Raw genomic sequence first — 15,028 nt, 5'->3', positions numbered from 1 at the left:
TCTAATTATAGTAAATCTAACATTATTACATGTCTCAAAGATCCATGACAGCCCTCAGCTGCAATACCTTCTTCACCAGTCCATCTCCATCATCCTCAAATGTTAGCTAGCCCCTGGAATTTATCATCCCCAGAACTGTTCCACTTTTGAAATTGTAAATCCATATGCAAATAAGCAATGTCCTTTTACTGTCTCATTGTCTTACTTTATTTTATTTATTTATTTATTTATTTATTTATATATTTTGAGATGGAGTTTCGCTCTTCTTGTCCAGGCTGGAGTGCAATGGCATGATCTCGGCTCACCGAAACCTCCGCCTCCTGGGTTCACGCAATTCTCCTGCCTCAGCCTCCCGAGTAGCTGGGATTACAGGCATGCATCACCATGCCCTGCTAATTTTGTATTTTTAGTAGAGACAAGATTTCTTCATGTTGGTCAGGCTGGTCTTGAACTCCTGATCTTAGGTGATCTGCCCACCTTGGCCTCCCAAAATGCTGGGATTACAGGCATGAGCTACCACACCCAGCCTGCCTTACTTTATTTTAAAAAAGTATCTTATCACATCAAGGCTGCTGTTATCTTTCCATTTCCTTTTAATCTCTTAGCCCTTCCTAGCTGTTAACCCTAACTGACCTAGGCCTCAGTATTGATTATTTAACTTGCCATTGCTCCCATCTTCCTTGCTCCCTATCTGCTAACAGAATCTGCAGGATGAAACTATCCATTCAAATATCTGCCTTCTGTGCTGCCACACCTAGCTCAAGGGAGATGCCACTGAGTCTCATAATCTCCTAAATAAACTGGGCCTGCGAGCCGACTGATGATCTTGACAGTGCCTCTCACTTTTCACAGCAGTAATTTTATTTTTATTTTATTTTATTTTTTTGGAGACGGAGTCTCACCCTGGAGTGCAGTGGCACAATCTCAACTCGCTGCAACCTCCACCTCCCAGGTTCCAGGGATTATCCTGCCTCAGCTTCCTGAGTAGCTGGGACTACAGGTGCATGCCACTACATCTGGCTAACTTTTTGTATTTTTAGTAGAGATAGGATTTCACCATGTTGGCCAGGCTGGTCTCGAACTCCTGACCTGAAGTGATCCATCCACCTTGGCCTCCCAAAGTGCTGGGATCACAGACATGAGCCACCATGGCTGTCCTCACAGCAGTAATTTAAAAAATTGTTCCTTCTATCCTTCTTTTCAGGCCTGACTCTGTTACCTACACTCTTATTCTCATGCAATATCATCTGTGATATCACACAAAAAATATTGATTTTGCAGAAACTATTCTCTCTCTCTGCTTCTCAACTCAAGCTTTTCCACAAAGGTTATTCACATCTAGGTAAATTCTTATTTTTCCCCCTTTATTCTCAATGAAACAGTTTTTCCTCTTCTTGTTTAAGAATAATCCTTGCATCTGTTATCTAGATCTCACAGCTGTTGAATTTCTCAAAAATTTCATTCCACCAATTATCTTTTATTGTCTTGCATTATCAACTTCACTCTCTGAATATCTTTCCTTCTTAAATATACCCCAAGTCACCCCAAACTCTGTTAATGACTCTGTGTGCATCTCCAGGTAGCATAATAACATTCTTTTCCTTTCCAGCGCTAATCTTCCAAAACGATAATTCCACACTTTCTGTATTCCCTTCCTCATGTGTTATTGGCTTGGCTGTGTTTTCTGCATTCCACTGGAAATGCTCCCACCAAGGGTACTAGTGACATAGTGGCTGAATACAATGGGCGCTGTCTTAATCACTTAACCACTTCCTCCTCCATGAAACTTTCCACGTATGGATTCCTTGATAGGAATCTTGGCTTTCCACCTCTATTTCTGGCTTATCTTCAGTATTCTTTGTAGTCTCCTATTTCTTTCTTTCTTTTTTTTTTTTTTTTGAGATGGAGTCTCGCTCTGTCGCCCAGGCTGGAGTGCAGTGGCATGATCTCGGCTCACCGCAACCTCCGCCACTCAGGTTCAAGTGATTCTCCAGCCTCAGCCCCGCGAGTAGCTAGGACTACAGGCACCTGGCATCATGCCCAGCTAATTTTTATATTTTTGTAGAGACAGGGTTTCACCATGTTGGCCAGGTTGGTCTTGAACTCCTAACCTCAGGTGATCTGCCCGCCTTGGCCTCCCAAAATGCTAGGATTACCGGCGTGAGCAACCACACTCAGCCCTATTTCATTAAATGTTGTTGTCCCCCAAATTCTGATATAGGTTTCTTTTTTAAGCTACACAAACACCTTGGGTAATCTCCACCACTCATGTGTCTTTATGTGACATGTGATGGCAATCCAACCTGTATTTCTAGCCCAGGGATTTAGATTCATATATTCAACTGCCTGTTGGATGTCCCACAGAGTCAACAAGATTTAACATGTTTAAACATGAAATCATCTCTCCCCACACCTCACTCCCAGTTCCTGCCAATTTGGCCAAATTATCAGTTCCTCAAATGATTAATAACTTGAGGAATAGAATCACATTATAAAAGAAAAACCTAGGAATCTTTTTTTAATTCCTCTCATTCTGTTAGTTCTCACAGCCAGTTAAAAGTTCAGTCAGACTACTTTCCCGGTATCTTTGGGTCATTACCCAAGTGACCAGCACAAACAGGGTCATTTGGATCGCCTATATTCAAGCCTTTAATGGATCTCTGAATAAACCAAAAACCCTTTAGCTTTGTAATCAAAGGTCTTCATGGCACCTCCTAACCCCAGCTGCTCAGCCTCTCCTCTCCTCATATTCCCACCATACTAAACCAGCACTTATGCAGCAACAAGCTATTAAATATAAGTCAACAGGGGCAAAGAATGTTCTCTCTCTTATGTTGATTTTGCAACTCCTCTTACTTTACATTTCCCTGCCTCCCTGCTCTTCTCAACTCCTCCCCAATGCCACAACCATTTCTACAAATATTTTTATATAGGTATATAGCTTCAATTTTTAATTACAGTAGCCTTTAGGTTAATGTGTAATAATTCCATAAAAGAAGCACTTTAATATTGAAATAGAGGTAAGGAACTAGGATCTGCAGGTAATTTGCCAACAGGCATTTAGGAGGAACGCTTAGCCCTTGGAGACATGAGGTTTGGGATTAAAATTGGGGTTTATTAACTATTCTTTACTATTTACCTAAATTAATCAGTTGTCTCTCTTTTAGTCTAAATTATTTAAAAGATATACTCTAATCCCCATAAAATATATATCATATTACTGTATTCTCATAAAATCCCTGCATTGAAGCTGATCAGACAGATATCACGATTTCCATTTTACAGATGAATATTAAGGAATTTTGTCTAGTCACGGTTAGTGGTGGAACTGAGACAAACACAAAGAGCCGCTACTTTTTAAAATAGTACTTGAATACTCTCTCCACAATGTATCCTAGGCTGCAGAGCTTAAAGACTTAGAGGATCGGTCTCCAGTGGTGGAATTTCAGGTAGAGAAAGAAGTATGAAGGACCTACCCTAAGAGTGCTATGGTATCAAACTTCGTTTCTTATACATACAGCCCACAACTCAATACCACAGCAAACGCATTATTCATCAATTGGTCTCTTTCTGCAAGTATTATTTCTCTCCACAGGGAGACTTTTTTCTTTCTAGCCTCTAAAAATCAGCAGCAGGGACCTACTCCACAGCTCCTCAATCCTCCTGAGGGAGCAGGTTCAGCACCTTGGCTCAGGAAGTTCAGGAACGCTCTGGGAATAACCCTGGGTATTTTCCTGCCTTAGGAGCTATTGTCATTCAGGCAGAGGACAGGATGGGGATTCCTAAAGGTAGAAATTCTTCCCTACTTAGAAACACTTCCTGCCCAAAGCTGGGAGGAATTCACCTTCCTCCAAATCCATGCCATCTTGAGATAGTTTCCAGAAGGATCCCATCTGTTTCCTCTGTCCTTAATTTCTCCCAGTGAGAGAGAAGGATCTCACACCAGACCTCCCCCAACCTGTCCTCCAAACACTGACACCACACACACACACACACACACACACACGTCTCTCCTCTCCATCAACTGTCTCATCCTCACTCCTCATCTTTTATGGAAAAGGAAGAAAATATTAAGTCCAGAAGAAAAACATGGGCATCCAGATCACTTTACAGAGCAGCAGACAGAAAATCACACAAAGAGAAAGGGACCCTCCTGCCCTTGTTCAAAGCCCTGCTTGCTTGGAGAAGTGTACTCACCGCATCACCTTGTGTTTTCTATGCTGTGTCTCTCCCTCAGCAATTCATAGGGAGCACTGAGCAAAGGTAACTGGGCCAAGGTAGCCAGCTTCTGCCACGATTAATTTATTGCCTTATAAAGTTGACAGCAACTGGAGAAGGAGAGTGCATATTCCAATAGATCATAAAAGAACCCTTGCTCTCCATGTGACATAGAATGAAAGCTCCTTTTGTTAATAAAAGGGGAAGGTGGTTTTTTTCTAATCATTGTCCCTCTTCTGTATCCCTGTTCATATCTGATTACTTGTCACGTTATGTTTCCTCGTCTATACATGTAGCCTAAAGGGCTCAAGAGCTAGGGTCTTGTCTGTCTTCTTCACTGTTGTATCTCCTGTGCTTAGCACTCTGCCCAATATCCATAGTTCTTTATAAATATATAGCTATTTATTTAATAAGTAAGTGAAAGAAGGATTAGCACTCACTTCATCACTTTGTTCTTTTCTCCATTTTCATCCTCCAGAGCTCTCTTGGTATAACTCAGCTTTTCATTAATGCAAATGATCCTTTCCACCAATTATTCTAAATAGTGAAGTACCATTAAAGTAGAAATTACACAAACCTGTCCAGGCACAGTGGCTCACACCTGTAATCCCAGCACGTTGGGAGGCCGAGGTGGGCGGATCACCTGAGGTCAGGAGTTAGAGACCAGCCTGGCCAATGTGGTGAAACCCCACCTGTACAGCCAGGCATGGTGGCAGGCGGCTGTAATCCCAGCTACCCAGGAGGCTGAAGTAGGAGAATCACTTGAACTTGGGAGGTGGAGCTGGCAGTGAGCTGAGATTGCCCCATCGCACTCTAGCCTGGGCAACGAGAACAAAACTCCATCTCAAAAAAAAATAAAAAAGAAAGAACGTATACAAACCTAAAGTGGGAAGATGCCTCCAGTGGATATTTGTCATATTCTTTGATGGCTCAGCATCTTTCAAAACCTCTTGCTAAGATGGGGGAGGTGGGGAGGGAGACAAGGGTAGAAACACTACCTATTGGGTACTATACTCACTACCTAGGTGACAGGTTCAATCACACCCCAAACCTCAGCATCACACAATATACCCTTAAAATGAACCTGTATATGCACCCTGAATCTTAGACCCTGAATCTAAAATAAAAGTTGAAAAAAATTTAAAAAGAGGCACTTTAAAAAGAAAAAAAAACACAAAACCTCTTACATCAACTTAAGGACTTTTTCTCCAAATTCTGCCTCCCCAAAGAAACAGCTAGAAATTCTCTTTCACAGCCTCTCTTTCACCCAAGGTAGAGGCAAGTGGCTGGAGCTTTGTGAATGAGATATTCCTGTGAGTGACTTATATCCAGAAGAAGGTGTAGATAAGGAGGTACCATGTAAAATCCAGGATGTTGGAAAGATAGCTTGTTTCAGGGGCAGCAGGGACAAGAGACCTAGTGGCATCCTATGCTCAGTATTTGGGGTTGCAAGCTGCCAGATATGTGCTCAGGGCAGTAGCAATAGAAACCGCTACAGGGTAACCCGGGGCTTGTCCCTAGCCACATGGCCTACAAACCTGACTCTCTAGTCCTACCGGAGTTTCAAAGAGTCACCAGTATCTTTTTAAAATTTTTCTTAAGCCAGCTAAAGTGAATTTTTTGATTGACATATAATTTCCAAACCATAAGATTCACTCTTTTAAAGTATACAATTCAGTGTTTTAAAAAATATATTTACAAAATTCTGAAACTATTACCACTATCTAATTCCAGAACATTTTTGCCACCCCCCAAAAATAATTAGTGGTCACTCCCCATTCCCATCTCCCCGTTTCTGCAGCCACTAACCTACTTTCTATCCTTATGGATTTGCCTATTGTCAACATTTCATATAAATGCAGTCATACAATATGTGGCCATCCATGTCCGGCTTCTTTTACTTGGCATAATATTTTCAAAGTTCATCCACACCATTTCAGGTATCAGTGTTTGTTCCTTTCCATGTCTGGATAGTATCCACTGCATGGATAGACCACATTTTGTTTATCCATGTATCAGTTGATATACATCTAGGTTGTTGATACACACCTAGGTTGTTGATACTTTTTGCCTGTTATGAACAATGCTGCTATGAGCTGACACTTTTTTAAAAATTCTGCCTGGAATATACCTAGGAATGGAATCATGGGTCATGTGACAAGTCTTTAACTTTTTGAAGAACTACAAAACTGCTTTCTAATGTGGCAGCACCATTTTACACCCCCATGCCTGCCAGTAATATATGAGGGTACAGAGGTCTTTTTTGGTGGCACCTAAGAACTGTAAATAACAGTGTTCCTAGTAGTGAATCTTTTGTGTTTGCTTCAAATGCTCAGTATGTGGAAAAGCACACATACACACATACACAGAGAGAGAGTGAGAGAGAGAGAGAGAGGGAGAGAGAGAGAAAGAGAGACTAGGTTTCTGCATTTATGAACTCCTGGAATGACATATTCAGCTTTTCATTTGCCCCAGTACAAGGTGGCCTTTGTTAGAGGGGAAATGTACCAAGATCTCATTTCAAATTGGGAATACATCCTGGCAAAAGATCAAGAAGGGAGATTTATTGTTACATAAGATCTATTTTTTGTGTGATATTACCTTTAACTCCCCACATGCCATGCACATTTGTGACTTCGTTATAGTGGTAACCAACAGTCCCAGCTAACCTATTACCTGTTTCCCAAAGTGCAGAAAATAGCTACCTTCACCATCCGTTCTTGCTAACTAGTAACTGGAAGATATTGGATCATCATACTGGTGTTGACCAATGAGAAAATAACAGAGCCACTTTGAAGGGTAGAGACAGGCACGTGACCCAACATCTTCCAGTTGTCTATCGGTAACAAGGCAAGGCAAAGTTAGCTATTGGCGGAACTCAAACAGTTGTCACAGCAAGCTGCTGGTTGGAATCATCAGATCAGAAACTACCCTTAACTTCCAGAACACCATTCTCCAAGGCCAGATGCAAAACTCTCAATGACTCTGCTGCTATGACAAGAACAAAAAAATATTGATGAGATCTTGATGACACCTGCCACGGCCAATATAACCTTATCTTTGCAGGCACATATAACATTTAATGTTATAACATTAATAAGAAAGGAATAGATGTCTTCCTATTTAAGTGAAAGAGTTTGAGAGTGTTTTTTTATTTTGGCACACCTATGAAGAAAGAAAGTAAAATTATGTGATCTGAAGAACAGAGATATGTGGAAAAGAAAGGCCCCCCAGCCTCTTCCTGAATAGCTGGCCGGGAGTTGTAAGCATAGGTCCATGTTGTAGGGGCTGCTCTGGGATGGCCACAAATGGATATGGTTCCATGAGAGGTGGTTCTCAGAGTGTGGTCTGAGGAACAACCTCTGGGGTGTTATTGAGCAAAAGGGCTCACCCTTCGATGCGCTAGAAGCCAACACTCTGACAAAGGTTTTGAAGAAAAGCCTTTTATTGCAAGTTAACTCACAGGAGACAGGAGTCCAGCTTAAACCTGTCTTCCTGTGCTGGCTTTAAGGAAGTATTTTTATCAGAAAAGGCTTAGTGGCGTGGATTCTGGGATTAGCAGGAGATTGGTGAAAGAAAGGGGAGATCTAGAAAGTCCTCAGGCATGCACAGTTATCTCTTCATGCCTCATCATGGGTCCCATGTGCAAATTTGGGAGGGAGTTAGTATGAAACTGTGGTGGAAATTCAGGCTGTGACGTCAGCAAGCTCTTTCTGTGTTAACTCCGGTAAGCCATATTGGTTCCAACCGATAATCTCTTTTTCACACATTTCTGGCTGAAATTTAGCATTTTGTTGGGTTATGAATGTAGACAACAGAACACAGTAGTTTTCACAGCACATGAGTTTGTCAAAAATGGAATCACAGATCTTTCCATATTACATTATGAAATTGTAGTGGATATCTCAAAATATTGTTGATGTTGATCATTACATTGAAATTATGGCATTGTTACTTCCACAGTTGGATCTTTTCATTTAATTTGATAATGAAAAAAACACATCTCATGGGTTACTGTATCATCTTTAATATTTGGATAAGTGTATTGTAATATGATAAGTTTTCTTTGAAACAGCAGGCATTTTGCTTGATGCATTTAAAAACAATGTTGTGAGGAAGAATTCCGTAGGTTTCACTAGGCTGTCAGTGGGGTCCCTGACACTTCACATGCTCCAAATCCCCACTGGCCTCACTAGGACCTTGGCCATCAGAATTATGTAGTCAGAATGCCTCTCCTTAAGCACTTTGTGGCAGCCAGAGCCAAATTCCACCAACATATCCTTGATGGTAACATTAAATATTGTTTAAATATCAAGTAAATAATGTTTTCATCTTTGTGGCCTTCCTGAGTTTGTTAGAGGAGAGCTGACAAGTTTCCCACATTTTTGATCAAAGGATTCCCCTGGCTGCTTTTCCATATTTCACCAGTTTCCTAGTTAGCTCAGGCCCTCATCCAAATGCCCCTTATTGTGATAATTAGATGATTTAACAATATTATTTGTCTCTAGCCTTATGCAGGTGCTGACACATGAGTGTGCAGGGAGAATGAATGGCTTCCTGGTTATAAGAAAAGAAGAAAACACAGAGAAGTAGACACATTCATTCCAAACACATTCATTTTCAACTCATTTTCAGGTAACATCAAAAGTTAATATTCTTGTTGAACATTAATATATAATTTCCTTATCTCACATTTTAACCCTATAGAATTTTAAGCAAGAAGGTTGCAACTCCTATTTTTACTGGAGTTGGTATTTTCCTAAATATAGCAACTTCTATGATGATTAAAATAGTAATCAATAGACCCTATCCACAAACCTACATCTTATAAAAGACTCCTTGCAGAGATGTAGGAAAAAGGATAATTATAAAGGTTATCATCCTATTGGTGGATTTGGCTGCAGGTTCTGTGATGCTGAAGAGAACCAGAAAGACAAATTCATAAGAGTTTGCTAAACAAGAACCTTAACCCCAAACAGAGATTACTCATGGTCAAAATAGCACAAAATTCAAAATCACTTGCAAATTCACTTGTTTTATTTTTATCTGGCATATAAATTGCATATTTTTATGTGAAATGTGGTTATATACATTAGAAATAAGATTTACACATTACAAAGCACACTACTGCAAAAATAAATTATTTTTAACCTCCAAACTCTCTTTTGAGCTTTGCCTGCTCAGATCTCAATCTCACCAGTAGCCCTTTATGCTAAGGATTTCTCAAGACCCTCTTCTTCAGGTGAGTTGACTCTTCCTTTTTCCTCCCCATGAGGCTGCTGACAATTTTACATTATGTTCTTACTTATGGTCACTTTTACTATCATCTTCTGTTTCATCTGATCTTTCCTTGTGTTTGCCTTTTCTTTGCTAATCATGCTCCCCCCACCTATAACCAATTAGGTATATTATTCCTCCCGCCGCCTATAACCAACTAGCAGATGTTCTTTCTGGATACTTTCTTGAGATGCTGATTAGCTTCAAGACCTGGAACTGTCATGGAAAGCTTTCTCTTGTGTATTTAACAAAAGAATGGGGTCCATTCTGTGATTACAAACATGGACATACACACACTTCATCATGGACCCAGTTCATCTTCAGTAAATGTCATATGATGAACAGTCACTACCATACTAACCACATAGAGACATTAAGGTAATGCATAGATTTTCCACACCTCCCTAACTGCCTATCCCACAGGGCTAAGATTTAACCTTTAGGGTTCACACAAAAAATATAAAACAAAATTAACAAAAATATTACACCAATAGCGGGTATGAACAAATTAGCAACACACAATAATTTTTATGAGTATGAAGTATAAGTAGTTTCAAAGTCATTCATAGTTAGTTAGAATCTTGCTGTAAAAATTCACAGAGTGCTTATCCATGTCAACGAAGTAAAATTATGTAGGCTGATGTTTCTGTCAGTCACATCGATGCTTAATACCTGTTAGGAACCAAAGGAAAAGAATTGGGCATCCGGTGTTGAAATTTCCTGCATGCAAATAAATCAGGTGCAAGTATCCGGTCCAAATAACCCCCTAATACTTCTACATTGTATTGTCTAGTTAAAAGACTGCCCTTAAAGTTTCAGATGAGAAAGGTGTTTTCTAATTTTTTAGAGTACAAAGATTATTCAGTGGTAGAGATGGGCCTTTAAATGATTCAATATGGGCCGGGTGCGGTGGCTCATGCCAGTAATCCCAACACTCTGGGAGGCCCAGGCGGGTGGATTATTTGAGGTCAGGAGTTTGAGACCAGCCTGGCCAACATGGTGAAACCCTGGCTCTACTAAAAATACAAAAATTAGCCAGGCGTGATGGCAGGCGCCTGTAATCCCAGCTACTAGAGAGGCTGAGGAAGGAGAATCACTTGAACCCGGGAGGCGGAGACTGCAGTGAGCTAAGATTGCACCACTGCACTTCAGCCTGGGCAATAGAGTGAGACTCAGTCAAAAAAAAAAAAGTTCAATATGCAACCACTGAAGAGAAACAACTGCACGAACTGGAGAGAGTGCCCTCTTTTCCATTCTACTGAGATGTTGATTTTCTTTGGCACCATTCTTCTGTTTCCTCCTTCTCCTATTCCACTATAGCACCCCAGTGTTTGCCCAGCAAGAGTCCACTATTCCTGCTTCTTCCTAGGCAGATGCTGTCAAGAAGGTTTCACTACATGTGCCCTCATCAGCTTGCATGTCTGTCCCTGAGCTGGCCAGCAACAGGATTGGGCAAAGTCCTTCATGGTATAGTTGGGGAAGTTGTTGACAAGAAAACCACAAGTATGAGGAAATAAATGTAAAGAATGCAAAACTGAAAGAAAACTTTTGTTTCAGGCTTAATCATCAGGAAGGATTATGAAAGGAAAAAGTTCAGGAAAATAATTATAAGTAAGCACTTATTATTTCTTCCTTGAAAGTTTCATTTACCATCGGGATGATAAGTGTCAGGACCACTACACTGCGTTAATCCCAAGGTACAGATTTTTCACATATTTGACATTCATCCGACAAGAGTGTGTCTTGTAATCGACAACCTAGAATTACTGTGAGCCAAGCAGCACTCATGGCATAATTGTTATTGTCTGTGACCGTGTAAGCTTCATTGCTATTACTGTGTTATGAATGGATGGGCTGAAAACATTTAAAGATTATTACAGGAAGGAATATTTAGTAAGATCAAGAAAGCACTAGGATGAAAATGTATATAAAGTGTGTTAGTGGCTCGGGAAAAAAACTTCATAGACACTAGTGGAAGAATTTTTATAAAATGCTGAATCACCAACACCTTTTGCAGTACAGAGGAAATAACCAATTTGTAACACATATTTTTCTTCTAAATAATAATAAATAAAATAAACTATTTAAATAATAAAATAAAACACTTTAATACAAATTTAAATAGCACAATTTAAATACGATACAAGTTGGTTAAGCTATTTCTGGTGCTTCTTCACATTTAGGGTCTACCTCTTCTAAACTACTTTGAGGCAGAATCATCAATGTATCTCCACTCAACATTTTCCTCCATATTATCACTTACAATATTGAAATATATAGGTAAAAGTTTATGTCTAAAGAAGTTTCAAAAACTTTCTATAAGGTTATCATAAAAATTTGAGGCCGGGCACAGTGGCTCACGCCTGTAATCTCAGCACTTTGGGAGGCCAAGGCCGGCGGATCACAAGGTCAGGAGATCGAGACCATCCTGGCTAACACGGTGAAAACCTGTCTCTACTAAAAATACAAAAAATTAGCCGGGCGTGGTGGCAGACGCCTGTAGTCACAGCTACTCGGGAGGCAGAAGAATGGCATGAACCTGGGAGGCAGAGCTTGCAGTGAGCTGGGATCACGTGCCACTGCACTCCAGCCTGGGCAACAGAGTGAGACTCCGTCTCAAAAAAAAAAAAATTGAGTGATAAGGAAGCATTCTATCATAGTTTTGTCATCTTTTTTCTTTCTTTGTGGCACATGAAATAATGTAGCAATTTTCACTGATGGTATCATATTTGATAAAATATGATAGTTCCAACCTGTTTGGGAAGTTGATCTCTGAGGCAGAGGTGAGGGAGTCAAGACAAAGTTTTACATAGGTTTGCAGACAAGAAGACAAACATGGAAAGTAAGAATCCAGGCCACAGATTCCAAATGATGATAAACCATGATTTTTCATTCATATCCATGTGGTCCATTCCTAACACATGGAAAACTCAGGGATTCCCGGAGGGCCTGGCAGGAGAGGGCATCATTCGGAAGGGAAGCAGTCAGGCACTGCACTAGGCATATTAAGGGTGGAAAACACCATTCGCACTTTTTGCTGGTCACAAACCTGTGTTGTGGGGTCATTGTTGAAGGAGGGTGTTATGACCATGCCGCTCACAGAGATGCTGACACTGGTAATGGGGACACTGCCGACTCCCCAGATTTCAATGTAGCCCAGTTTCAAAGGATTTGTACCAGTGATGTAATTGTTGAAAATTATATGGCTTTGCATCGTATTCTGTCGAATTGGAGATAAAAGAAAAATATAATAGCAGAATTAGTTCAAATTTTTTCTAACCTCTTTCCAGGCACAAATGTAGATCATAAAGTAAGACAACTTCAGAGTCATCATCTTGTATCTTTGGATCGTGGAAACCATGATTTCATCACTCTATGTCCTACTGCCAACTCCCATCCACTTTGCATTGACAAGCAGCTACAGGGTCTTTCGCACTGCCCTGAACTCTATAGGAGACAAAAAGTCTCAGCTGTTAAGATACTTATATTCTACAGGTGGAGGAATCACAAAATGTGCAGACCATTCTAAGGCAACTCAGGAACAAGGGCTAGATAACAGAAACAGCCTGTCCATCTGTAACATGGTAAACTAGAATAATGATCATTACTGATGAGATGTGGATAGGTTTAATTGCAGAAAGCCTCCTGGGAGCATAGTACATTTCCACCGGAAGTCTAGAGAAGTAGAAGAATGTGAATTAGCAAAATGAGCAATGAAGAAATTCTAGGTGGTATTTTATGCCCTTACGATATTCAGCATCCTCCTAAGCCAGTGGAACCCTATTCTCACTTCATATCAGTCACACTCACCTGGCTGGCAGAAAAGTTGGCCAAGTAATAGAGTCCTTTCCCATAGGTATCTGCAAACAAAAAACAAGATAAACATGGCCTGGACCTGTGCTGTAGAACTCTATGCTATAGAATGTATGAATGCTGTTCTAATTGCCTACTTGTCTTGTTTGAGAGAGTAAGGCTTATCTTTGTTTTTATTTCTGTCTTTTGAGTGTTCTATTTTAAAATGCAAGTCCTCTTTATGGAGACTAATCAAACCCTGCACCCACCCTCAGTTTACACAAAATGCTTGAAATGAATGTGTATAGACACATCTGTCTAACAGAGTCACTTCATACAACACAGTTTCCTGAAACCATTTTTAAGTCACTTCTCTTCCTTGTGGTCTACCCTTCCCAGCATCTTCCTAATCAGCTCAGAATTTCCAGGTTTCTTTTGCTGTATGTACACATCTCCACACATACATTTATATGCACATACATACGCAAACACCAACACTGGTGTCTTGGTGGGTTTATCTTGAGGTATTAGGCAAATTTAAAAATGTGATCTCCAGAGAACAAAGATGATCAAAGAAAAGGCTTCTTTGTCCTTTATCCTAAATGTGTGCCACAGGCCCAGGAAGAATATGAAGTTCAGCACAGCCAGTGAAGGTGAAGTAGTCAATAGCTTGGTTTCAAGTATTCCCATCCTACACCCTGCCCTCGTGGCTGTCATACTCTTTCCTGTGTGCTGGCCCCTTTCTTTTTCTCTTTTCTTTTCTTTTTTTTTTTTTTTTTGAGACAGAGTTTGCTCTTGTTGCCCAGGCTGGAGTGCAATGGCATGATCTCGGCTCACTGCAACCTCCGCCTCCCAGGTACAAGCAATTCTCCTACCTCAGCCTCCCAAGTAGCTGGGATTACAGGTATCTGCCACCACGCCCAGCTAATTTTTTTGTATTTTTAGTAGAGACAGGGTTCCTGCATGTTGGTCAGGCTGATCTCGAACTCCCGACCTCAGCTGATCCAGCCACCTCGGCCTCTCAAAGTGCTGGGATTACAGGCGTGAGGCACTGAGCCAGACTGTGCGGCCCTTTTCTAAATGACTCACCACTCAGTCAGTTGCCACTGGCTATCCCTTAGAACTGTGCTGTCTAAGATAGCAGTCACTAGTAAAATGTAACTGTTTAAATTTAAGCTTGTTAAGATTGAATAAAATTAAAAATTCAATTCTTCAGATGCACTTGTCACACATTTCAAGTGCTCGATAGCCACATATCCCTACTAGATACAATATTGAAGAGCAGAAGATACAGAACATTGTCATCACTGCAGAAAGTTCTATTGGATAGCACTTGTCTAGAAATAGCTAACAATTTCTTGAGCAATCCTCCTGAGAGTTTACCAATTCCTATGAACTCCTAATAGAAAATATCCCATAAATAATACAACTGATAGAGGTATTACCCCTCTTACTGGGACAGTAAACCATGTAATTTGGGAATGTGTCCTTGAACCATAAATCCTATGAAAGTTTACCTCAGCTGGCTACAAATAAACTTTCCCCATGGCTGCCATATTGCTGCCTTCTATAGTGGATTACAACGGTTGCATAATGGGAGGTGATTCAGAACTGAGCTTCATTTACATGAGGAATAAAGATCATGTCCAATATGGATTATACCCTTGAATTAACAAATGATTATATTTTAAAATGCAAAATTGTTTTAATGGGGAAAAGGTGAAAGCAGGCCTGTAAGATA

The 15,028-nt window shown here is 40.4% G+C and overlaps 2 protein-coding genes across 2 annotated transcripts in view; both read right to left on the bottom strand.

The window, feature by feature from the left end:
• Window positions 1–4,286, bottom strand: part of MGAM2 (maltase-glucoamylase 2 (putative)) — a 109,988-nt gene extending 105,702 nt beyond the window's left edge. Inside the window, exon 1 of the mRNA XM_054493932.1 lies at window positions 4,198–4,286. The gene's annotated coding sequence lies outside the window, so the exon portion shown is untranslated. The remainder of the gene's footprint in view (window positions 1–4,197) is intronic.
• A 4,951-nt stretch (window positions 4,287–9,237) lies between these two features.
• The window catches only part of MGAM (maltase-glucoamylase), a 175,180-nt gene continuing 169,389 nt past the window's right edge, over window positions 9,238–15,028 (bottom strand). The window contains exons 116-118 of the mRNA XM_054496215.2: window positions 13,306–13,355; window positions 12,545–12,715; window positions 9,238–10,167 (exon numbers count right to left, since the gene is read on the bottom strand). Of these exons, the coding sequence (XP_054352190.1) occupies window positions 10,090–10,167; window positions 12,545–12,715; window positions 13,306–13,355 (299 nt within the window). The 3' untranslated portion in view covers window positions 9,238–10,089. The remainder of the gene's footprint in view (window positions 10,168–12,544; window positions 12,716–13,305; window positions 13,356–15,028) is intronic.

This window comes from Pongo pygmaeus, chromosome 6 (assembly GCF_028885625.2).
Source record: "Pongo pygmaeus isolate AG05252 chromosome 6, NHGRI_mPonPyg2-v2.0_pri, whole genome shotgun sequence".
Classification (NCBI taxonomy): Eukaryota; Metazoa; Chordata; class Mammalia; order Primates; family Hominidae; genus Pongo; species Pongo pygmaeus.
This window is presented reverse-complemented; position numbering and strand designations above follow the sequence as displayed.